This window comes from Triturus cristatus, chromosome 6, assembly GCF_964204655.1.
Source record: "Triturus cristatus chromosome 6, aTriCri1.1, whole genome shotgun sequence".
In the NCBI taxonomy this organism is placed as follows: Eukaryota; Metazoa; Chordata; class Amphibia; order Caudata; family Salamandridae; genus Triturus; species Triturus cristatus.
Genome location: NC_140589.1, coordinates 930254902 through 930281802, shown reverse-complemented (window position 1 = coordinate 930281802; position 26901 = coordinate 930254902). Strand labels below are relative to the sequence as shown.

The window sequence follows — 26901 nt, the reverse complement described above, 5'->3', positions numbered from 1 at the left end:
AGGAGAATTCCAGCAGAGTGGCTGTCATTCAGCACAGCAGTCCTTCTGCCTGGTAGAGTATCCACAGGTCCAGAAGTGTACTGAAGTGGTGGTGTGTGAGGTCCAGTACTTATACCACTGGTGCCCTTGAAATGGGGAAGACTTCAAAGACAGGCGTTTGAAGTGCAAAGAGGCACTGCCCTTCCTTCAGACTCACTACAGAGGCCCGTTCTGTGGGGACAGGGCACAACCAATTCAGTTGTAAGTTAGGCTGGTCCAGCTCTTTCCTCCTATCCTTACAGGATGGCCAATCATGTCACACTCATCTCTCGACTCCCCTTTCCCTCCAAAATAATAGAAAAGATCATGAACAGCCAATTGAATCATTTCATCAAAGCGAACCACCGACTGGTCCAAACTTAATTTGGGTTCAGATCAGAAAATAGTACAGAGACAGCCCTAATTAAGGCCACTGATTAACTTATCATTCTGGATGAAGGGGGAACAGCCGCTCTGACCCTGTTAGATCGGTCGGCGGTGTTCGACATAGTGGGCCATTCCACCTCGGTCCCCGGTTTGGAAGCCGTTGGCATAAAACATTTGGCCTTGAAATTACTTAAATCCTTACTTACTGGTAGGGAGAACATGGTCAAATTAGATATTTTCACGTCCAATTCCTTCTCTCTATCATCGCTCAGCCCTACCCTTTTTAATGTATCTGTAACGGAATTGGCCCTCTTATTCAATCCTTCTGCTTCTCACTCACATCTTACGCGGACAAAACACAGATGGTGCTGCCCGCCTCTAATAATTCTAATGACACCAGCTATCAAATTCGGAACTGCATGAGACAAATCAGCATATTGATGAGCAAGCACCGTCTTGAGCTAAACTGAGAAAAGTCAGATGATGTTGCAGGGAAACAATCGCAACTTCTGGTCTGCGGCCAGTTGGCCGGAAGAAATGGGCATGCTCCCCTCACCCACAAATAAAGCCAAGAGCCTTGGGGTAATCCTGGATGATAAGTTGACTCTTGGTAAGCAAATGAATGCAGTTATATCATCCTCTTGTAAAGAAAAAACTAAACTTTCTCCCCATTAATTCCAGAAAGACCGTAATTTCCACATAAATTCTTTCTAAGTTGGATTACTGCAATGGCTTATATATCAGCCTGCAGTCTCAATATATTAACAAACTTCAAGTTCTGCAGAACTCAGCTGCTAGGTTACTGCTAGGCTTTCCCAAACAACCGTCTGTTTCTCTTGCCATAAAAGATCTTCAAGGGGTGACCGTTAAAAACAGGATCAAATTAAAATCCCTTTGCCTTACCTACCCGGCCCTCCAGGATTCTGGACCAGTTTTTCTGAGGAAAGTTATTTCTTGGCACGCTCCCAAAAGAAATCTTAGATCAATGGGAACTTTCAAAATAAACACCTTCATATACAAAACACCTAAACGGGGTGGAAGCAGTTTTCTGGTCGGCGCAACCAAACAGTGGAATCTTCTTCCTATTCACATTGGATCAGCTCCCTCTCTTCTAAAGTTCAGAAAGTCTCTTAAACTCTGGCTCTTTAACCAGTAGTTTCTCCTCTTAAATTTGCTCACTATTCTGATTAGCGCCAAGACACCCTCGGGTAGACGTGAGCTCTACAAATTTGTTTAACATAACATAACACCTTAGCTTCCATTGTGTGCGACTATCGAGGGGAAATGCACAAAGCCCAACTGTCACCCACCCCAGACATGCGATTAGAGACAGGCAGCAGGCACCAAATGGCTAAAGTAAGAAAATGCCAAGTGGCATTCTCAGAATTGTAATTTAAAATCTGAATTCACTATAAGAAAGGATTTTACATTAGGATTCCAGAGACACCAAACATGAACCAGTTACATATTTCCATTTGGAAATTATGCTTATGAAATGCAATAATGTATTAACAGCATTATCCTATGGGAGATATACGCCTTACAGTAGTGAAAAAACGAAATTAAGAGTTTTTCACTACCAGGACATGTAAAACTTGAAGTACATTACCCGCGTTTTAAAATACATTGCATCCTGCCCTCTGGGCTGTCCAGGGCTACCCTAGGGTGACATATGTATTAAAAAAGAAAGCTTTTGGGGCGTTGTTGACATGATGACAGGTCAGACGTGCTCAGGGCTGTGCTCCGGAAGGGCCAACTGAAATCCTGCTTATATCCTCACCTCCGAAACCTATCGTCCTGCAATCCTCACTCATTTCATGCTTGGACTGCAACTGGCCCCACGGAGGGACAGCTTTGGAGCAGTAAGGGGGCCCGAGGCGAGTGGCAACAACCATCTTGGCATGAGGCGGCTGGACAAAGATGGCACCCGTCCAGGCCAGCATCTGAGCGCAGGGTAGTGATCCACACTGGCCGGCCCAGAAGCGATAAAGTGCTAGGTGAAGGCAGCAACTGAGTCGGGAGACCCTCTGTGCCCTGTCGGGGCTCACCTTTAGCCAACGCTTAATCTTGGCATACATCGGTGCATGGCCGATTGGAGATGCGGCATGGCGGTGAGGAGAGAGGCAGAGACTGACTACTGCAGACCATATGATTGCAGACGACCAAAACACGTTCCGGGGAATGTGAAAAGAAGGACGCCACTGCAGCGGGACTGTGCAGTCAAGAGGTCCAACTGCCGGTGAGGGGCGTCTGGGGATTGCCAGGGCCACACAGGGCCTCATGATGTTGCTGTGATGGATACAGTGGACCGCTGGAGGCCCCGGGTGCTGGCAACCCGAGGGGTCAAGCTGGGAGAGGTCCTTGCAGAGGTGCCCCTCTCCTCTTCGTCGTTCCCCGCCGCAGGAGAGTGACTGAGGCAGTAGTAACAGAGTGAACTTTTGGATCCTTCTTTGGGGCCCTGGTGATCATTGGCTACACCCTGAAATAGTGCCCCCCCCCCACTCCCAAAGACCGCCGCGGTGGGAGGATATTTTGCATCTACTCTGAAGCAGTTTGGGGGCCCGGTTCAACGTCTACCCCCTCTTTCGCCCTTCTTTCCAATTTAAGATATATGGTGAGATCAGACAGCCCGACGGGGCCCACGTTGAGCTGTCAATTGGCATCGAGGACCCCTGCTAGATAGGGGTGAGACCTACATTTCGGGGCCTATTTTGGACACTGTTGGTAGCGGAGTTGAGCGGGCACTGACCAGAGGCTGAGGACACATTTCATCGTATGAGAGACACCTCTATTGATGGCCTCTCAGGGCCACGGGGATGGATGATCCTGAGCTCTAGATCACAATGGACAGTTTGCTCTGGAGCACTCACACCCTCTGCTTTGCTACTGAAGAAACACAGAAACCAACTACTGTGATCTTAGAGTGGTACCGGGACTGCATTGTCTGAGTGGAATGGTGGTTGTCTGGTGGGCAGGCGCAAATGCGTTGACTGCCACCTGCAACATGGCTAAGGATAAGGACCCCAGACCCCCCCCCCCGGACCAGTGAAGATAAATAGACTAGGCCAGTGGAGACCCTCCCCTCCTGAGGGCTCAGGGAATTAACAGACAATGCGGCTTTAATGGCGGCAATTCAGCAATCCAGGATTGCCTTGGAGACTAAGGTGGGAAGTTATCAGGATATGCCCTTAATAAAACAAAAATGCAAATCATCATAAATGAAGAAGTAAACTGGGTTGATAGTAGAGTTACTCAAAAAGCTAAATATCTAGGGGTAGATATAGTAGCGGACCTAGATTCATTAGTAAAGGAAAATCTGATCCTGTTAGCAGCTGACATGAAGAAATCACTGAAAAAGATTTATAATTTACATCTGACAATGGTAGGGAGGTGTAATGTTTTAAAAATGACCTTTTTCCCTAAATTACTTTACTTTTTTAGGTCAATCCCTTTAGAATTCAAAAATAACATGCTACATTTATTTGAACAAATCTTCTCCCAATTTATCTGGGCCTACTCACAGCCGAGAAGGGCCTTTAAATTACTTTCACTACCTAGAGAAAGAGGTGAATGGGCTCTACCTAAATTAAAACTGTATTGGGCTGCTGTCCTTCAATACAGCTCCGAACTAATGCAAGATCACATCGCGGAGAACCCCTCAGGTCTACCATCTCCCTACATAACGCTACTAGGGGAAAGCGCCAGGGGTTGCCACTGGCGGCAGTTGGAGTTTGGCTACTATAAGCGGGTTTGATTCAAGACTCTGACGACCGCTTATCGAGTCTTCTCTAATATTCGTAAATTATTTGGACCCGGCAAATTAAATCATTACACCCCTATTAGAAATTACAATAATCTACCACCTATATTTGATAAAACATACGTCCAACAGTGGTATTACGCCGGTATTTCCAAACTAGGGGATGTGATGACTTCTGATGGAATCCGGTCTTTCTGCGATCTTAAAACTCGCTATAACTTAAATAACAACCAGCTATTTCAATATCACGCTATTACTGGTTACTTGGCACACAAGTCTGGTGGACCAGCTGGCTTCGCTAAGCTTGACCTTATAGACAAACTACAAGGGCCCAGTTCACCGCGGATTGGAAGTATTTATGCAATGTTAAATAAACGTACGCCTGATGATTTATGTAAAACAGATGAAAAATGGCAGCGTATATTGAATATCCCCCTAATACCTTTTGTGTCACACTAAGTTTTGCACAATCTCATTTGCGGTCTGCTAAATTGCAAGCGCAATTTTATAAAACAGGATATCTTTTATACATAACTCCCAGCAGAATCGCTAAATGGGGAACAGGTAGTGGAACAACTTGCCCGAGATGCGCCGAGTTCTGTGCAGAGTCGGTGAACGTGTTCGCCTCATGCCCAAAGTTAGTACCTTTATTGGATAAAGTTAAGCGATTCTTGGGTGTTGTTTTATCCCTAGATATTCAACTCACACCAATCACTCTTTTGTTAGGGCTGTATGATTCGACCGATATGAAGTCAGGGGGAGCTCTGCTATTTGTTGCAATGACTATTCTCTGGATTTGTATTGCCTCTTACTGGAAAGATCTGAACCCTCCCTTGTTTGCTCAATGGCAGGCTCGACTGCTGGCCACATGTAAACTGGAGAAGGCTGTAGACGCCAAAAAAGAGGGCTAGTGATTTGGGACCCTCTAACTAGGTGGCGTAATACTGTGAATGTATGAGAATAATCGCTTGGTTTATGTTCCCCTCTTCCCCCTTCTGTCCCGCTTGGCTGTTTGGCCGGCTCTCCCCCTCCCCCCCTCCTTTCCTGGCCCCCCTCCTGGACTCTTCTGTTTTTCTTTTTCTCTGTATCTTTCTTTTTCTACTGTTCCCAGGTATAGGATTTAATATTTAAGTATTGTCAAAACGGTTCCGTTTTAATGTGTAATTCCTCACTGTATGTAATACTCACTGTTAATGTAGTTGGACTCGGGGAGGGGGGTGGGGGAGACTGTCTTGAAATTAATTTTTACTTTTCGATTTTGTAATCTACTGTATGGCAAAATAAAATAAAAATTAAAAAAAATTAAAAAAGGAGAATAAGGTGGGGAGATAGCCACACAAGTCTCATTACTGAGTCAAGATCTCCAGAATGTCCAGACAGGGTGACGGCAACAGAAGATAGAATCTCAGAACTGGAAGATACAGCCCACTCTTGACAACTATAAGAGCAAATACTAAAGACTCACTTTAGAGGGTTCAGGATGCTAAAAATCGTGCTAGACTTAACCTCCGATTTGTATGCTTTCCTGGTGGAGGGGAGGGCTCTATTACACCTGAATTCCTGGAGAATTGGCTCAGTGACCACTTTGTGTTCACTAACTTCCCCACCCGTTTTGTGAGAGAGCGGGCCACAGGGCACTAGCAGCGAGGCCCCCACCTGGCGCCTCTCTGAGAGCCCTCAATGCCGCTTTTGAATTTTCATGATCGTGACATGATTCTTAAAGAGGCACGTCAACTAGGCTTGCTTCAATACGACTCCTCACCTAGTATGCGGTTTGCAGACTACTCTCGAGAGGTACAGTAGCAGCGCTGCTCCTTTGATGCTTTCAAGGTGAAACTCTGACCAATGCATCTCCAGTAAATGCTTCTCTTTCCTGCTAAATTCAAGGTGATTTTCCAAAACAAAACCCATTTCTTTGAAAAACCAGAGGAGGCATGGAGATGGCTGTAAGAAAGACCTCCCTCACGACCCATGCAGGATCCCTCACTGGTAACACCTAGGGGAAGAGGAACAGGGGCCATGCCTAACACCTGGACCTCCAAATGTAAACAGTGGGCCTAAACAATAGGGGGGAATCAAAGCTCTAATACACTTTGTAGATACCCTAGGCGTGAGTGATCTCTGGCGCTGCCATTGCGCAATGGAAAGAGGATACTCTTACTATTCTAGGATGTATAAAGTATTTTTTTTACAGAGGCCGGGAAAGCAGGGATAATCCATAGAGCAGAATATCTAGCAAGGGGTCTGTTTGATCACTTCCTGCTTTGGATTTCCATGGGACAGAAGCCATGTGAGAATGGCAGAGGATGGAGATTGGATGCGTGGGAGCTAAGGGATGAAATGGCCCTGTGGGAACTCAGAGTAGATACTGAAGTCTATTTTCAAGAAAACAAAGATTCTGTCGCTTCAACTGTGGTAGGCTTAGAAAGCAGTGATCCGGGTTAGGGAGCAAAATATTATTGCTTGTGAAAAGAAGAAAGCAATCGAGGACATGTAGGAACTGTACCGGAGCCTGATTAGAGCAGAAGCTGCAAACGCGGTTCGACCGAACCACCTGACATTGAGATGGATTGAGGCCTTATGCGTCAAATATAGAGCGCTGGCAACTAATGAGGCACGTACCAATCTTTTGGCCACGCGAGCACCACCTTTATGATACTGGTGACAAGGCAGGGAAACGGTTAACATGGTTGGGGCGGTGTGAGGTAGAGGCGCGATGGGTGAGCCGAATAGAAGGGCCAGGTGGTACAAGTCGTGCAACAGACAAAGCGATAGAGGAATGTGCAAACTTTGAGACCCTTTATAAAGATCGCCTCCTAGCAGGTAAACATCAGATTGAAGACTATCTGAATGCAGTGAATATGCCGATCCCTTCAGCTGAGGACCTCCTGGCCTTGGAAGATGACATTTCTCTCACTGAAGTGCGGGTGGAGGTGGCTATACTGAATCCAGGCAAAACACCAGGGCCCAATGGTCTCCCAGCAACATTTTTCAGAAAGCAGATCGATATATTAGTGCCCTACTTGCATAAACTATATGCGACAGCCCTGCAGGAGGTCATACTCCCACCTGAGCTACATAGAGACACGATAGTGGTGATACATAAAGCTGGAAAAACATCCAAGTGCAGATCTTGCCATCCAATCTAACTACTTAATATTGAAGCTAAAGTTCTGGTAACAGTTCTCGCCACTAAACTTACGGGGGTCATTTCCTCCCTTATCCATCAGTTTCGGTTTGAATTCAAGCCAAAGAGCTATATCAGGGGTAATCTATGCAGGCTCCATAATTGGATGGCAGCGGTTAGGTCCAGTCAAGAACCTCATGTATTCATCTCCCTGGATGCTAAAAAGCCCTTTCTCGTTGTTCATTGGCCTTTTATGATGAAACCCATGAGAAGAATGTGCTTTGGATGTACGTTTTTGGCCTGGATAGAGCTACTATATCTGAAACCCAAAGCAGCAGTACGGGTTAATGGCATGAGGTCATGAGAATTTCCCTTTAGGCGGGAAACCAGACAAAGTTGCCCGCTCGCTCTCCTTCTCTTTGCCCTGACATTAGAACCCCCTAGCCTGCATGGTCAGTGATAACCAGAGCATTATGGGTTTTAGGGCAACTGAAGAAAAAAGTTTGTTATACGCTAATGGCACCCTTTTGTACCTTATCCAACCAAAGGATTCGATTCCAACAATGCTTCAGGCATTTGAAAACTATGGTGTTCATCCGGGGTACGATATCATTTGGATAAACCAGTCCTATACACTGCAACTGATCATGTTGCCTTAGTAGGCCTTTCTGGGAGGCAGAGTGACTGGGGAGGGCTTTGGGTATTTGGTCATCTATGCACCACTAGACCCTGATAGAAGCATAGAACTCAATGTAAGGCACATATTGGCAGAATTTCATACAGATGCTACTCGTTGGAGAGCCCTGGTAGGGCAGCTATGTTTAAGATGGTTACCCTTCTGAAATTTATTTATACCCTACCAAAACTACTATTATAAAGTCCAATATGAGGTCTTCTTTAAAATTTATGGCGAACCCCGGAAACTTATGGAATGAGACATACCAGAATTGCCCTCCAGACACTGCTAAGGAATTTCTACAACAGAGGCATAGTCCTCCCCGATATTAGAGCCTATTATTGGGCATCCCAACTGACTGCAATAAATGATTGGAGCCATGCTGATAGAGATCACTCTACCTACGTGTTGGAGAGATCACAATTTTCAAATCAAACTTATCTCCATTATCTCTATCCGGGAAAGGGGATGAGGTCCCTCCTTCCTGCAACTCGGGCAACACTGGAGGTGTGGCAAAAGACAACCAGGTGTCTGGGGTGGGTAAAGAGAATCACCCGGGAAACTCTGCTGTGGGTCGAAAGCAGTTTAGAGAGCTTTGAAAGTTGAAGGGGTTTAGTGACTGGGACCGTATTGGCATCCAGCATGAGTATCAACTCAATAATATGCAATACTTTAAGTACCTCGAACTTAAGAATGCTTTCAGAGCGGAATCGGTCGACGCAGACCTCCCACAGGATGCACCCTTGGAACATAGGCTCCTAATTGGGGTGACAACGGAAAATGTGGTATCAAATGTGTACATAACCATAGATGACAATCAGGCTTACATGGGAAGCTGAATTGGGCAAACTCGACCTGGACTGGCAGGACACTCTAATGTTTACCAGGGAAGTAGCAATTAGATCCACACAGACTTTTCCAACTCAAGATCCTTTACCAGATCTATTATGATGGGGCACGCTTGTATAAAATGTGGAGAGCGACATCATCGGGTCGCCTGCGATGCAAGAGACAAAGAGGACATTTTCTTCGTGCAATTTGGACCTGCCTGGTCATATGCTTCTTCTAGCACAAATTATTATTAGAATTGGGTAAGATAATATTTTGTAATCTGGGTTTAGTGATTGCCAAAAGAGACCTGGCCAAGTACTGGGGAGCACGTGAGATACAGACTATAGTAAAATGAAATGCAGGGATGGACTTCTACACGGCAGTGAATGTGTATTTAAATATCTGATTAGTTTGTAATGTGATATATATGTTTATGTCTATGTATTTATGTGTATATTTATGAGTTTGAATTTAACAGCCCTGAAGAAGTCCGCTTCAAGGACGAAACGCGCAGCTGTGCCATTGTGAACAGTAATGATTATGACCTTGTTTTAAAAAAATTATTGACTTTGGAATAAAAAGGAATTTTGGAAGAACTTCCTTGTCGGAAATACTCTATAATTGTTCTTCCCTAACATGTGGTGCACCTGTGCTTATGTTTAAAATGCTTCTCTATATGCCTTCCGATTGTTATTATATTCTGTGCAGATTTGTGATAAATTGATACCCTTCCGTATTGTCATCTTTTAGATAATGGACATTTGTTCATATTCGTTCTGTTATGATTCTCAAAAATCCAATAAAAATAGCCAAGAAAAGAAAAGGAAAGTTTGGGCATGAGAAGAAGTTTAACTTGCCAGGCCGACATGGCAATGCAAAACCTCACATACAGGCTCTGCAATGGCAGGCCGGAGACCTATTTAAAAGGCTACTTAATGAGGGGCACAATCGGTGCCGCAGGCCGACTAACTGCATTTAATTTACAGGCCCTGGGCACAAGTAGTGCACTTTACCGAGGACCTATAAGTAAGTTTAATATGCCAATTGTGAATAAGCTAATGTTTTCCAAGTTTTAAAGAGCACATGCACTTTAGCAGTGAGAAAGTGCCCAGAGTCCTAAAGCCAACAAAAATGTATTCAGCAAAGAAGGTAGAATGTATTCAGCAAAAAGGGGAGGAGGAGGAAGGAAAAGGTATGGGGGTTGTCGATAAAAATTGTAGGTCGATTGTCTTCCATTAAGATCCTTCAGTTGATCTTTAATAATCCGAACCTGCACTGCCTTCAACTATAGCTCAAGGTATGGAAAGTTTGTTTACAGGCTCAGCTTACTTTTTGATTCCCACACAAACTTAGATCATTCTGTTCAACTTTGAGAAAGTAAAAAAAGGTATACAGGACCTCTAGCAAGAGCGTCATATTGAGCTCACCCAAAACAGACACCAAATCAAACGTTTGCCGCACACCTTTCCAGATCTGCAATAACAGATCATTATCAACACAGAGCAGTGTGCCTTTAATAGACCTCAGGCCTGGAATAGGAGTCAGTGAGGTTCTTAATATTAAAAATAACAAATAAAAAAGACGATCATTGGAGGGTCATGATTTCTGCAAGGCGAGAAAAGACCAAAATAGAAGTCACAACGCTCACCTATACTCGCACCACATTCTATCGGGTTCCTAGTTTTCTAGCCAATTGCATGTCCTCCTCAAACCTTCAGTACTGAGTATCCTGCGCCATAGAAATGTAAATACTCTTGCCTAAGAGCCCTAACATACCCATAAATGCAAAAGAGGGATGCTTGCAATCTAGATAGCGGATAATTTTATAGTATTAGTTACTCTACAATGTCTATGTTCTGGTAAGTACGAACTCATGCATTCACATGTAGTTCTACTGTATCCCTAGCAAATCTTAATGTGAAATAACCCTTCCAACTGGAGATATTCCTTAGGTCTCTCGGTAGGGCACGAAAGTGGAAGATGAACAATAGCCGCCAAGCCTAAAAGTAACTTTGGCAAAGGTGCATTTGAGATGTAACCTATAGAAAAACCTTTTTTCTTGTGGGAACTTGCATCATACCACATTGTTCATGGGAAATGCACAGAGTGATCCTGGTGTATTGTAGAGTGATGAGTAGGAAAGTATGATTTCTATCCTGCCGAAGGCCATCTTTGGGTGGTACGGGAAAAGGAGCCTGCTCGACGTTATTACTTTATTTGGCTGTGCCCCACCAATCTGTTATAGTGAACTCTCATGGCGGCCAACACCCTGGACGTAAGACTAGGTGTTTGGAAGTTCATGAACTTCTGTATGGTCAGAGTAAGGAACTGGCTCTCATCACATGGCCCTAACAAAAGAGTCATGCAGTCACTCTCTATGCTCCTCTGCAATAAATAGGAGAGAAGTCAGTCTGTCACACAAGAATATCAAGGCTTGATGTTTTACTGGTGCACAGGGGATCCACGTTGACGGTGGAAGGACTGGGAGTCAAAATACAATTCCCAGGGTTGTTGACCGTGTCCTTCTGACACCAGACATTGATGCAATAGAAGTAAAACACCTTGAGCACAGCTGGAGATAACATAGGATCTGTATGTGTCACATGCACATGGAGTAAAGGGCAAACTGAAAAGTAATGCGTTCATAAGAACTGCTTGGAGACATTCACAGAGTATTGATGAAGGTGAGCCAAGTCGGAAGGACTCGAGATGTACAGGTGAGGGAAGCAAAATGCCAGTCCTGTATGCCCCACTTGACCTCTTTTATAGAACACTGAACGCACCACAATGCACAAAAACACAAGTGGCATTTGGAAAGAATGACAGAGCGCATTTCTGGTAAGCCTGAGAATTCAAATGCGGCATTATCTGCAGACTCTCAGAACTGCTTTTGAAGCAGTCATAGCGGCTTCAGAGGTAAGCACACAACTACCAGATCCAAAGCGTTCTGACTAAGGGAGGCAGAAATTAGTCATGCTGAAAGCTTTCTTTCATGTGTTTTTTTCTAATTCTTTGATGCGGACAACAGCATTTTGTATTACTTTACATTGCATTTAAATGAACTGATACACGGCTTTTAAATGACTTGTCATCAAAACAGTTCCCCAGACAATATCAAGCAAGCATTGGCAAAGCCAATAGGTCTGGCCTAGCTTGGCGACCCTGCAATCTTTAAAATCTTTTTTGTGTGCAAATTAATATATATTAAAAGTAATAAAAAAGTAAAAATCCTGCCACATAAAAGTGGCATGCATATATTTGGAAACAAAAGTAAGCAAAAAAATTCCCCCTCCCCATAATAATTAGCTTTGAAAAACACACATTATGTAAAATCAGCGATTGCTCTCCCAACTGGGCACCAAAGTGGACTACATTTTTAGGTGAATATGCATGAGAAAAATACCACTTATAGTGAAGACCGCTAATGCCTGTGCAAGGCTGATCTATTGCCACATGCTGCAGGCTTTGGTGGGCAGAAGCTAAATGAGAATGAAACCTTAACAGGCCAGTGGATGAAGAGGGCAGATCGAAAGCCCCTGTAAGCATATATGTATGTATTTTTATTATGATTTTTTTTTTTTTTTAAACAAAGCTGGTGAAATAACATTGTTGAATGCGGATACATCTGGTGCAAACTTAACAACAAAGTGACAGAGCACTATATACAATGTCAAAGAGCAACAGATTGAGCAATTGAGGAACTTGACAGGCATTGCCAGTCATCGCCCATTCTCTTAAATCTGAATGAGGATTTTTTTTTTTTGGTCGAAATGGGTCTTCGGGTCCTTTGCTTCTCTGTGACCTGTTTAAGCTTCTGGCCAAGACTTTTTGCAAGTTTGCCTATTTTTCGTACATGGTCATCTATGACTTCAATTCTATTTTGAACTTCTCATATCCTGCTCATCAGTTGCCTGACTCAGAGGCTGCTCAACCTAAGCACAAGCATATGGCTCTTCCAGCGGTGGCCATGTGGTTGGAACAGCTCTTCACAGGAATCTATTTAATTCACAACTCCTCCTTCATGTGTAGAGAGGACGTTCAGGTTAGCAGGCAGATAATATTAGCACTTTTCTAAGCTGGTCATGGCTATAGATGTTTTAAGTGATCTAGTAAATGGATGCTGGGTCAGTCTTGAGAGCAAACGTGTCTTCAATGCCACATTATAATATCCTCTAGTGCATGATATCATTGCTCAAGGAGGAGCAGGGGGTGGGAGAGAGAAAGAGGTGCATGTAATATGAGACACCCCTCCAAGCATCTCCTATTCAATTTCACATACATTTGTATTGACAATACTGCTGAGAGGCTGATTGAGCAACCTACGCCATCCAGTGACCAGTGGGTACAAGCAGGGAACTAGTGGAGTTTAGCAGGTGGCAGCCCCACAGGCAGTGGGATCTGTTAAAGTAGTTTTGGGTATGGCATCCGATGGACCACAGAAAAAATAACTGGTGAAGCCATCTACAACGTGAACATGTGAAGAGTGTGCATTTTCCTCTGTAAGGGTGTGGTGAGTGAGTTACACTCTGGCATGTGTTCTTTTGATTAAGTCGGAGTCTCAATTGGAAATACTTTTTAGAGACACTCGAATCTGCACAAAACTTTATAAAATTAACGTTCATCCATTTTGGGTTCTTCACAGTATATTTCATGGAGAGCGGTCCAGTGGGGGTGAAGACCAATCATTGGCAAAGCCAACAGATCTTGCATTTATAATTCAAGTGCCAAGCTGTTCGCTTTGGTAAAGTGTTGTTTATAAAACTAAAAGGAAAAATAACTAAAATTAAAAAAGTACTGTAGGAAAATCAAACAAATCTTAAAGAAACTAAAAAATGTACACTGTGTTCAATCTTTACAAATGGAATGGTTTGTTTTTCAAGCACTTTTCAATCAGGAAACCCTGAACATAGCTTAAAAAGAATATGGAAGAGTCAGATTATAAATGGAAATGTTTGCCAAAGCCTAATTTACTTTCCACAGGATTCAGACATTTGCTTTTTGTTGTAGAGTGGACCTCGAAACCGGTTGCGTGCTTCACGGGCCTAGTACTGAGAACCTAGTGCAAGCTTCAATCATGTTGGCCCATTGGAATGTCCAAGAATCTGAGACCCTACAGATGGCCCAACAAAGGTCCAAGGACCTGCAAATCCTGTGACAAGAACAGAGAATCCGGAAACAAAACAAAAACATACTAAGGGTGTGTGAGAAAATGGAAACACCAACTTTGCAAACGTTTTTTTTTGTTTCAAAAGGTTAAACAACTGCAGTACTTGTGCCTACGTCATTCCCTCCACACTGTTCATTTCGTCACGTTGCTCACATGTCGAAATGGTTTACACCAAAGGAAAACGCTGATGTCATTCCATTCCAGGGATGTCAATCCATGCAAAGTCCAGCTGATGCCATCCAATTTCCCTATCAACGAAACAAACTTACTCTCGAGCCCCGTAAAAAAAATAAAAAGTGACCAATCACCCAGACACGAAGCATGCTGCGCGAGTCCTGGCCGGCATCAGAGAATGAGCAACAGAATGAAACGTCTTCAACTTTAATAAGCGAATTGAATACAAAAAAAGAATCCTAAGTCAACTTTGCTGCGAGTGATTGATTTCTCTCAAGAAAAAACAAATAGGAACGTTTAAAAAAAAAAAAGGTACTGTGAGATGTACACTACCAAAAAAAAAAAAAAAAAACGTTCTCCATGCTAGACCCGCACCATGATGATTCATATGAGAGCATTCCACGGTCAAACGGATTTCATTTCACAGAGCGGAGAAGGAGACTTTTGTGCATGGAAGAGAGATAGTAAAACTCTCACAGAGATTTGAGACACCTCAGAGACGGAACTTGTTGAGTAATCTGTAACTGTCATTATACAGCAAGTGTAAAAGCAAAGGGAACTGAATGATAGGTTTCTTAGTGCTACTGATATGGTCAGGTGAACCACAAAATTACAAACAGAGCAAAGTTTTACTGCAGGCGCTTGGACTATGGTGCAAGTGGCGGCTGTTTACTTTTCAAAGTGGTCAGGCGTAAAAGTTGGGGATGAATTTTACGTAGGGGAGCGAGTCCGGTGGGTACAAGGGCATTCAGCCCATGCATCATTCACCAAATCATCCCCATTAACTTCTCCATGTTTCCATCATCCACTGCATTCACCTGTTCATGCATCCATTCATCTATCTTTCTGGAAACTCTCCCATTAACGCATCCACCCACCCAGCTATCCATCTATGTATCCATTCACAAGAAAATCATCCACTCATTTGTCTATATGAAGCATTCATCCATTCATTCATGTATGCATTCAACCATCCTCCTGGACACACTTTCCTGAACCTCTTCCGCCCACTCACCTATGTATCCATTAACCACTGGTGAATCACCAGAGCATTCAGCCATCGACAGACGATCTCCCATCCATCCATCCATCCATCCATCCATCCATCCATCCATCCATCAGTCTGCCCATCCATCCATCTTATTATGCACCAATTCACTAAGCCTCAATTCATCTACATATGCTCTCCCATCAAACTATCTACTCAGCCTATTTCGAAATGACAGAGGCTTCGAATTATCTTGCCATACATAGATTTTCTTATTTTTTAGGTCACAAGAAGTTTGCCGTTTCTACCTCCGTCAAAAAGGAAGATACTTGTCCAAGCCTTAGTGGTGAGTCGCTTGGATTATGGCAATGTTTATGTACCTCCATTAGCGAGTCCTTGTGGACGAGAGTACAGGTGGTGCAAAATACGGCAGCTCGCCTTATTTGTAATGCTCCTGAGAGGTCTCTATCTGCTCATCTTCTATGCTCTTTACATTGGTTACCAGTTCGCAAAAGGATGGTCTTAAAAACGGGTTGCATTACTCAAAGCGCTAATAGGGAAGGGTCCTCGATATTTAGCCTCGAAACTCACCCTTTACAGTCCAGGAAAGGCTCTATGATCTACAGACAAAAGGCCGCCCAAAATCCCTTGGATTAAAAAGTCTCGCTTAGAGGGGTAGAGTTCTCCAATATCTGGCCCCTTTCTACTGGAATGCCCTCCCAGTTCATATACGTTTCTGCCTGGATCATCTTAAATTTAGGAAATTACTCAAAACTTAACTGTTTTAGGGATTGTTTCTGTGGCTGCTGCCTGTTATCCGAAGACTTCTGAGCTGAGATACCCCTTTAGGGGTGAATCGTGTGCAACAGAAATAACCAGATCAAAACAAAAGCAGCAATTGAAAACACGGACCTATGAAGTGCAGACATAGTGAGAGTCTTCATTATTGGCTCACATATCCCCATGCATGCACAAAGTTCATATAGAATAATTCTACAAAAGTATTTAATATACAGCAACGGCCGTTGTAAATCAAGGTAGCGATCAAAAACTAAAATAGTAAATAAGTACAGGCAAAGCAGCCATTTTCCTCCGATACAAGTTGTACAAAACAAAAGCAGACCTTTAGTATACACAGCACATGTGCCTGACGTCTGACCAGAAGAGGGGGGTTATGGCACTAGAATGCCCAATCTGACAGAAATGGCCAAATACAGTTATGCTCCAAATAGCCAAGAATGTAGTGGCTGGTTTAAAAAAAATACTTTTCATAGACACACCAGTAGTTTCAAATTGTGTCTTTATCATCTACTGCTTTTAGAGTGCAAACGAATTCCAGAGCTACAATAAACATTTAGGAAGTGTTGCAACACTATACAAAAGTCTCCCTAATGTTTTCAATCATGGACTCACTTAGATTAACTCAAACTCCCTCCCACTCAATCTCACTTTTTCATTCACCCACTGTAGCATGCACACCATCTCCACCATACTCCCCATCTCTTTAACTTGTTGACTCTAAGTCACACTCTAAAGCTTGCATTCATCCGCTTACTCTCGTCTCGCCCTCATTTTCACTCACTCAAGTTTTCAAAAACTGACAATCTTAATCTTTTTCCGACTCTTTACTCACCACCGTCATTCATTCTTTCTCACTTACATTGTCATTATCTCTCATGCACTCACTCTCGCTCCCACTACATCAGACTTGCTGTCAATTTCTTACTTACCCACTTACATACCTATACTACACTTGTTCTCTTTCACAAACTCTTATTCACGGTTTCGTTCATTAACTCAACTTCTGAATTTTAGGTTTTATCTTTTTTTTTGTTTGTTTTTAACCAATAATATTGGTTCTGTCGAGCAAGTAACTTGCCTTCGGTAACGCCTTATTTGGTAGAGACTAACTAAGCAGCAGATTCCTTACCTTAGAATTATTACCAGGCAAGACTGGATCCGGAAATCTATTGTGAGAAGTACCCCTGCATGCCGGTACATGGGGTAGTTCGGCTTGGCGTAGCGTTGTCGACGTGGTCCGCGCCGAAAGTGATGTGTGTGGTGCCTACATAGGTGCCACACCAGCACTCTGCTAGTTTCTTTTTGCCACTTTCCACGCCTGAAGCGCGGAGCCACGAAGAACACTGACCACTGGTGTGTGGAGGTAGGACCAGGCACAGCAAAATTACCATCTACAGCACAGAGGAGTTTTTTCCGGTCATGTATTATAATGAACAACAAAGAAGCACGAGAGACTTAAACATTAATATAGTCACATTGGACACGTGAAAGCGGGCATATTCTTGAATTAACAACTTACTCTGTAGTCAGGCGCGCAACACCCATTGGACGCAAAGAGTACAATCCATCGGAAGATGGTTAATTTCTGCAAGGGCTTCCCTTCCGTGGCAAGACGTATCCCACAAAGAGTTGATCTTCCACCTTGAACGTTTTTGTGCTGTCAAGGTAGAATGGAAACGCTCTGTTTGGGTCCAGCCGTTGGAGTCTCTGCTCTTCTTTAGAGGGATGAGGCAGAGTTTAAATGGTAGGAAAAGTGATGGACTGGTCTACATGGAAAGGGTTGAATACCTTCGGAAAAGAGGGACGCTCAAGTCCGAAGGAAGAAAGATACATATGAAGGCTGAGAAGAAAACGCTTGCAGTTCACTGACCCTCTGGGCAGATGTAATTGCCACCAGAAAGTTCGACTTGATGGTGAGAAGCTTAAGAGGGCAAATATGAAGCAACTCAAAAGCAAAGTAAGAACCAAATTAAGTTTCCACTGAGGCATAACAAATGGAGTATGTGGAAACGTGCTGAAGACCGCTATGGAACCTATTTACAATAGGGTACTTGAAGAGGGAAGGTTGATCTGGCAGCCACAGTAAAGCAGAGATGGCAGATAAGTAACCCTTTAAGGTGCATAATGCAGAGCCCTGCAAAGGTAAGGATCAAAAACAAGACGAGAAAGGGGGGTAGATAAGTGGTCAACTTGTTAGTCGATGCACCATGTCACGAGCTTATGCCACTGTTTCTATTTTACATAGCCTATTGTTTTAACTAACATACAATTAACTTTATTAGAAGGTTAGAAATGTGGCCATGCGCATGAGAAAGGAGGTCTAAGAATCGAAAGGCCTTATACGTAGACATCGTTTTAATATCATTTCACATTTCGTGCTAATTCTCTGTAGCTTATTGTGCAGCATTATGTGAAAGGAAGAGGAGAGTCTGTACTCAGAAGAATCCTGAAAGCCGATTGGATACTTGGCAAAGAAGATAGAACATTCTTTTACTGTTTATATTAGCGAGTGCTCCTAGAGTAGGTTACCACTTCTTTTCCATAAGCTTTTCCAAACCCCATACCCATTCCACTCTGAAGCTGAACGCTAATGTCTTTATGCTGAAGGCTGAATGCTGATTGGTATCCTTTTTAGAATGTATTGCTGAGTGCAGTTTGCTCTTGCTACTGCATAATTATTTTTGTCTTATTTTGCTGAGACTCTGAGTTTCGTAAACCTCGCTTTATGGGAAGTCCAGCTGTTATTGACTGATCACATTTTGAGCTTCATGCTCCATCTCTTTTGCCTCTCAAACTTCATCTCTTTATGGGTTCCTGCTAACACCATTTTCACCCCAGTATTATAACAGCGATTCTTCCCTTTATGCATTATTGATGTGATTTGATCTAACTTTATTTTTTTATTATCATTTCTGTTGTTTGAGTGATACATTTATAACTGAATAAAGAAAAAGGCCTCACTAAAATTTAACAAACTGAATTAAAAAAAAAGACAACAGTTTTAATGAAAATAAAACGCTTACAACTAATCAAAACTCTTTGACTGAACTGGAATTTCAATAACTTTTGTGGTGCTTAGCTCCTGATCGTCTCATACACGACGGCAAAGATGTGTCGTGGAGAAGTGAACACCACCATCTGAGCAGGGCTCAACTTTGTTGGTGTGAGACAGATGCTAAACCGTTTCATTTAAATTGATTTCCACTCCAGCAAGCACATGCCTATGGCATTATTAAACTTCTTCAGTCCAAAGACAGTTTTTTTTTAGCTGCCATCATATATTTAAATGGGTGAGTTACAAACATGTAGGGCCTCATTACGATGTCATTCGGAAAGGCTCAGATTGGCATTCGGATTTTCCTAACTCATGTCGGAACCCAAGTTTCTGACCGACTCGGAATTATTTACGACCGAACGATTACGATAGAAGATAACCATTCGGTCTTTCAGACTCTGTTCCGACCAGCATTTGGAGACTCGGTCGGAGCCAAATTGTACAGGTTTCCGACCGACATATTACAATGTCTGATGTCAGACAGCCTTTCCGAATCGGTCTGTCCGACACAGGACCTCTGGCAGAAACTGATTTAGGGGGCCCATAGCAGACCCCCCCCCCCTTAACCCAGAGGCCTCAGTTTGGGCCCGTGGGGGTGCCCATGGGACCACTCTTTGCAACCATGCACAGTGTGGCAGGTACCATGTGGTGCCTGCTACAGGGTGCAAGGTTTTCCGGAGCCACCTTTTTTTTTATTTTTTTTTTTAATGGGAGCCTGTGTTGTCAATTGGAACACAGGCTACCATTGAAGTCAAAGGGAGTCCGACCGAACGGTGTTCGGAAACATCGTAATCGGTTGGTAAGACTCGCGGAACCAATTCCGACAAGACGTCGGTCGGAATGCTTTCCGACCGACATCGTAATGAGGCCCTTAAAGGGCAGACACATATCTAACTCTCAGTAAGGATAGGGTCATCATGAGAATGCATCCTAAATTCCTACCTTAGATTGTTTCTCAATTTCATAATAACCAAACAATACCAGCGTTGTAAAAAAAAAAAAAAGTAATGCAGAAGAAAAAAGCTTTAGACACATTAGATACATTAACAGCTGTAGTGCAATTTATGCATTAAAGGTGTCAGAATGTCCAAACAATTCTTTGTAGCATACTGGAGGTCAGACCAAGGCTACATTCCACTACAAAAATGGGACATAATATATGCATGGCGGCAACATGACTATCTAAGCACATGCAAACAAAACACTATTGTGTGGGTGAAGAAACGTGCAATGAAGCAGCAGTGGGGTAGGCAATAAGGAGATATTTATTTGGTTCCACTCCCTCTTTTCAACCATCCTCCTCAAGGGACCTTATATCAACTAATATTTGAGGGAAATATCAATCTAGGAGAGAATTCACAGTGCACAAAAAACACAATTATTCACCTGTAAAACTTATTTTGCAGTCTTAATCTCTTCTAGATTCACAAGCAACCCTCCCACCTCCTAACTGAAGAAAGGGTGGGGTAAATAATTAAAATAAATACATATTTAAAAAAAATAATTTAAAACTAAGATCTCATTAAGGGGCTGGGTGTGCTTACCAGCACAATCACAGTGAGTCTAGTATCCTCCACCTATATTGACATTAATTGTAGAAGGCTAAAAGTTTGCAATTCGAACTTCTGGATCCAACCATTAGATAGTGGAAATAGCAAAACATGTGAATCTAGAAGAACTTCAAGCTACAAAACCATTCTTACAGCTAAGTAACTGGTTTCTTCCTAAACTCTGGCTTTCCTCCAAATGGATGCAATACTAAAGAATCTTTACTCAGTTCATCCTATTTTGAGTAGCAGGGTGGCTGCTGCACTGACCTCATACCTTAAGGACCCTCTATTTGGGCCCTAGCTGCTGTCAGTGGGTTCTCTCAGATGGGACGGTGTTACTGGAACTGTCACAGAGAATCTGTTAGTGGCCTTAACCAGACTACTAGGTCTTCAGTACATAAAACAGTAACATATAATAAGAACATGTCAGACTATCGATCAAGGTAGCAAATTAGCTCCTGGTGCTCTGACAATCTTTCCTTTCACAAGCACTCACTTCACAGACAAGAGCTCAAGGCTAATGTCTCTTCAGTCGGTTTCACTTCACAAAAGGGACAGTGGTCTTCTATAATGCTGAAATACCTTTAAAGCAAACGTTACGCAATAACATCTATTTAATAATGTCAAATCCATTGCAACTATTGTATTTTGAAATAGCAGTCACCTTATTCATTGGATATCCACTGGCATTATTGTGCGAGATCACACACAACAGAAACATTTTATTTTACTATGGAAATATTTTAATTAAAAGTTAAACTGTCCTTTTGTTCTTTATTACTTTGAATATCATAGCTTTCCTATACCTTTTCTTTGTTAGCCAGTATGCCCAACATGGCAATGACCTTTATTTCAGCTACGAACTACAAGGGAAGCATCCCAAACCTTTGAATGAGGGTATCTAATGAAGCCTTTGTTCTGAGAATTTTATGAATCAAATACGTTTCATAACCATTTAACACTACTATCACAACATGCAATGCTTCCACCAGCATCGAACAATGTGCAGAGATTAGTTTGCTATCCCTTACGCGGGACAGGCAATGCCTTTTTCACACACAGATTCTGAAGCTTACTGATACAATGCTCGATACACCAATCTTACCAGGGAACCTCAAATCCCATGGTCTGCTTTTTCCCGGCGGACACAGTCATCTTCGTAACCTTTGGTACAATTTCTGAATCTGATTTTGTTGACTGGGAATCCTTTGTTCTTCCTAGCAAGAAAAATAAAAATTGGTTAAACTGCACTCAACTAAATGTTGCGAGAAATAAGAAAGCTACTTGACAGAATGTTTAAAGGGGCATTCCAAGAATGAGATCCAAACAGAAATCAATAAACTAATCAATAATCTAAAATGCTTATTGTTGGTGACTTCAGCACCGGGTAAATAGAACTGTTTTTCCCTTTACACTGGCTGGTTTATTTAAGGCTAATCAAGCCAGGTGCCAAGCTAGGAGAGATTTTATTGCAACTAGTCAACTGCAGATGTAGAGCACTGCAAAATTAATTCAATTGAACTACATATGTTGAAAAACTTGTGTATCAATATTCTTTAAGTTATTCTTTTCCTCTAGTGAGTCTCCTCAAAAATATGAAAATGTAACTTAGCTGTAATCAGCAGTTCTCTAGTCATATTATCCATTGACAATATCAAATAACATTTAACAGTTCACAAAGGTTGGCACCCTAACAAAGGTATCTAACAATGGTATTTCTGTGTGCTTTGGGATAACTCCAAGACATGTTAATCTGAACACTTACATACCTTTGCGTTACACAAATGAAAGGTGGAATATTGTAACTGAAATCGCCAAGGAGCAGTAAAATAAAGCATCTTTGAGATATTGTTACTACTGCCCGATTCTCTACTATTTCCCATGTACAGAACACTCAAGAGCTAGAACAAGAAACTTGATATGCAAAAAAAAAAAAAAGAATTCTACTGTGCATAGCTTGGTACCACGTACGTGTTGTGAAAGCATCTTGGACAAGTTAAAATTACCCTCTTTCCCCCTGCCCCAATGCCCCATTGCACATTCATGTCAAAATGTCATTTCCCATTAACAAAAAAGACAGGTTGATAGACAAAGCCGATAGGAGTAACAGGCAACCCCGTACTCCACTTCCCTCGATTGTCAAGAAGATACAGCTAGGTAGTATGTAATCACGTCGCTCGTAGCTAAATGCTAGCATGCAAGTTCTTGAAGGCCATTTAATGTTGGGACTTTTCTATCCAGGATCTACCCTCACTGTAGGAAGGTAGGTAGACTACAGAAGGCGCAGATCCATTCATTTTATGTCTATGTGCTCAGAATGGCGCCACCCCCAACATGGACACACAGGGCCTTGCAAACTCAGAGGCAGAACCCAAGATCTTGTCTGTGTAGATTTGGGAAAGAATACAAAAGCCTGGATCGGGACCTCAAGGCTTATCCTGACTGGCTACTCAAGGTGGTTACCCTTATCACTAAGGCTAACCACTAAATCTTTGGCAAATCTCTTCTTGGCGTGAAGTCTTTCAGGGGCTGAATCGAGCATGCACTATGCTTAGCGCATAAAACGAACACACACCTCTATGTACTTAGACAGAAGGACAATCTGTCATTTTAACTGCACATTAAGTTAAATTGTCTATGCCAACAACTTATAAGACAATGTACAATGCTAGCCAATTCAATGCTGAATGTTGCAAATTAAATCCAGAAAGAAAATCAAATATTTAGGTCTCACTAAAGTAAGCTGGTCAACACACAAATATTTCCTTTGTGTACATTTATATACGACACCCTGACTTGGGAGAGCTTTCACAATTCCCAGTATTTGAAATTTCAATTGTGTGAAGTTATGGGGGAATTAATTTGATGATCTTCCAACTGGTGATACAGCTTAATTTGATCTAAGATTATATTTGTACTCGGGGCCACCAGCACTTTTTGCAGCGTATGTGATTAGATCATATTTTGTAAAGCTCTAAGAACAATTCTTCACACTTGGAGGAACCCAACTATCTTACATTTTATTACGTCATTTCAACTGGAACAGTTCAACTTGACTTCCTTGTTGATTCACAAAAACTTCTTTAATGTGCTTGATTCTTCGCAGTGTGAGAATGAAATATTTCCTAGTAACCATGAAGGAAAGTTTAAATTCTATTAAAGATGCGGAGGCGAGAAATATGCTGTTCTTTCTTTTATTTTCCATAACTCAGCACTTCACCATGAACAACAAAAACTACAAGATCCATTGTTTTTGTAGTCCATATGATGATCTCTATCCTCCAATCAGAGGCGTCCGTGGTCCCTGAGAACATGCTGTCACCGACACTCCTCCTCTTTCTTGACTGCAATCATCCGGACATCAAGAGAAGTCTAGTCCATTTTGGAGCTTTCAGACACTAGGAGAAGCCAAAGAAACTGATGAAACAATTCTCTTAACTGTAAAAGGTAACAACATCCAGACCATAACAAGATTAACCAGACAATAGCAGAGCAGCAATGCAGAATCTAAATAGGTATACTTATCCCATACGACGAGAGGACAGGCATAGACCTGCTTCAACTTGAAGGCCAGCATAAAAAAGATGTCTCAATGAGGGTAGGGCTCGGTCTCCATGAGCCGCGGGCGGGAATAATCCTCACCGCCGCGTCCTTAATAGAATTGAAACTTTCCGCCATGGTTACTAGGACATTTTTCATTCTATGTCAGGACCGGAGGCGAGGATTATGCTCGTTGAAAGCTTATCCACCACCAACGATGCCATATTCACAACCGTTTTAAAGTAGAACCTTTTGAACATGGAGTCCGAGGACCAATCTGCAGCGTTAAGAATGTCCTCTAGACTAGCGTCCAAGGTGAACGCTTTGGAGGCCATCGCTCCTCTTACTGAGTGTGCACCAAATTGCAAGACATTAATGCCCGCTTCCTGCATCACCCAACAGATCCAACGAGCTATTGTTGGTGGTGAAACTGCCTTGAAAGTTTTCCGTAGGGAAATGAGAAGCTGGCGCTCACCCGGAGGGCGAGTCTCTTCTGTCATGGCTTCGTATTCTTAGAGGCATCGAACCACACACAGCGTCGGGGATTTATCAAAAGCTGGGAAGGAAATGAACCTAGAATCAGATTTAGTCCTGCGCGTTACATGGAACGTAACCCCTTCTGGGGTAAATATACGATTAGGGATATCCAATGCCCTGGCATCCGACATGCGTTGGGAGGAGACCAAACAGAGAAGCATGGCCAACTTCGCTGACAGCTATTTGTGGGAAAGGTACCTATTATTCTGCCAGGATTGGAAAAGGTGCAGAACCTTGTTAACATCCCACAATGAGGAATACCTGGGCTCTGGTGGAAGTGAAAGATGGACACCCCGCAACAGTTTGCATACCAGAGGATGTTCTCCCACCGGGTGTCCATCGACCGAGAGATGCCCAGCGGAGAGCGCGATCTATAAGAATTTATAGTGCGGTATGCTAGGCCCTGCGTTGCCAGCGGGGCTATGAAGTTCATGATAGACACCACCTCGCACCCCAAGGAATCGTGACCTCCTCGAACACATCAACGGACCCACCTGGTCCATGCAGATTTGTAACGTTTGGTAGTGCTGTCCGCCCAGGCTGCCCCAAATAAAGTTTGAGCTGCTGTCGATAGGCCAGAGATTCTCCACCGATGCCCGAAATCCGCCATGCCATCAAGGGCATCCGACCCTGTTGGACTAGAAGGTGAGTCGCCCTGGGGATTCCTCAGGAGACCAGGATCGTGGGGTAGAAGGATTGGAGAATCCCAAGAAAGTTCCAGAAGAACCAGAAACCAAACTTGAGACCTCAAACAAGGGGTGATGAGAGTCAATCTCGCCCGCTGCCTTCGAACCTGGTTTGTCAGCCGCATTATCATGGCGAACGGGGGAAAGGCATATCCCTCCTCCTTGGACCAGTCCTGGAGAAAAGCGTCTGTTGCTGCTGCCAGGGGATCCAGTTTCCAGCTGAAGAAACACAAAGTTTATGGTCCAACCGGGAGGCAAAGAGGTCCACTGAAAAGGGATCCCACAGGTTGTGAAGACACTGAAAGGTCGGAGGATGCAACTGCCAGAGACTCATGTCCAACCAACTCCTGGAGCACCAATCCGCTATGATATTGGACTCTCCTGGGAGATTTTCCGCTGTCACCGAGACGTTGTGGGACAAGCAGAAGGTCCAAAATTCCTTGGCCAGGTTCACCAATGCTTTGGACTTTGTTCCCCCTAGATGATTGATATTACGGATGGCCGATACGTTGTCCATCTTCAGGAGCACATTGCAGGATGCCTAGCCCTTCGTCCAACAATGGATTGCAAAGGACCCCGCCATCAGTACCAAGCAGTTGATGTGGAGCTGTCCCTCGTCTGCGGACCATTATCCTCCTGTAAAGGATTCCCCGCAGCGAGCTCCCCAGCCCGATTTGCTGGCATTGGACTCTATCACCAGGTCTGGCTCGCAACCGATAATGGCCTTCCCGTTCCATGCTTCCATGTTATTGAGTCACCAGGTCATCTCCACCCGATCTTCGTCGTTGAGTAGGACTTGATCCGAGGTTTGGGAGTCCCCTGCGAAGGTGTAAAAGCCTTCAGGCGTTGAAACGCTCTGTACTGGAGCGGCCCCGGGAATATCGCCTGGATCGAGGAACTCAAGATTCCTACTAGACGTGCCACTTGACGGAGTGAGGTTGATTGGCGCGCCAACATCCGCCGGAGTTCCCTGCGGATCTTGGAAACTTTGTGAGCTGGCAGGCTCAGGGTGCATGATACCGAGTCCACTATGAACCCCAGGAAAGTCAACCTTTGAGACAGGGTCAGAATCGACTTCTTGGTATTGATAATAAACCCCAAGCTTTGGAGAAGATCTATTGCATCTTGCAAATTGCTTGTGAGTTGTATTGGACATTGTTCCAAAAGGAGAGTCTCTACCACTGGTTTTAGGACTTTGGTAACGCACCATGAGGCCGATGACAGTCCGAAGAGGAGAGACAAATTCGAACACTCGACCCTTCCATGCAAATTGCAGGAAGCGACAGTGCGGGGGGAAAAATGGGTACGACCAAGTACGCATCCTTTAAGTCCAGGTGGACCATCGAATTGTTTGGTTGAAGGAGGTCCCTCAGCAGATGGATGCCCTCCATCTTGAAATGACGGTGTACCAACCACTGGTTGAACTCCTTTAGGTGGATTACGGGACGTTGCCCCCCATCGGACTTGTCGATTACTAAGATGCTGCTCAGGAACCCTCTGGGATGGAGGTGTGTGGGAAGCACCGATCCTTTCTGCAGTAGAGCTGCCACTTCCTTGTCTATGAGGGACACTTGATCTTCTGCAAAACCAACAGCCGAGGTCAG

General features: G+C 43.4%; 1 protein-coding gene across 1 annotated transcript in view; it reads right to left on the bottom strand.

Annotated features, from left to right (window-relative positions):
- The window catches only part of HBS1L (HBS1 like translational GTPase), a 498888-nt gene that overhangs the window by 213374 nt on the left and 258613 nt on the right, over positions 1-26901 (bottom strand). Inside the window, exon 4 of the mRNA XM_085611611.1 lies at positions 21640-21751. Coding sequence (XP_085467737.1) covers positions 21640-21751 — 112 coding nt within the window. The remainder of the gene's footprint in view (positions 1-21639; positions 21752-26901) is intronic.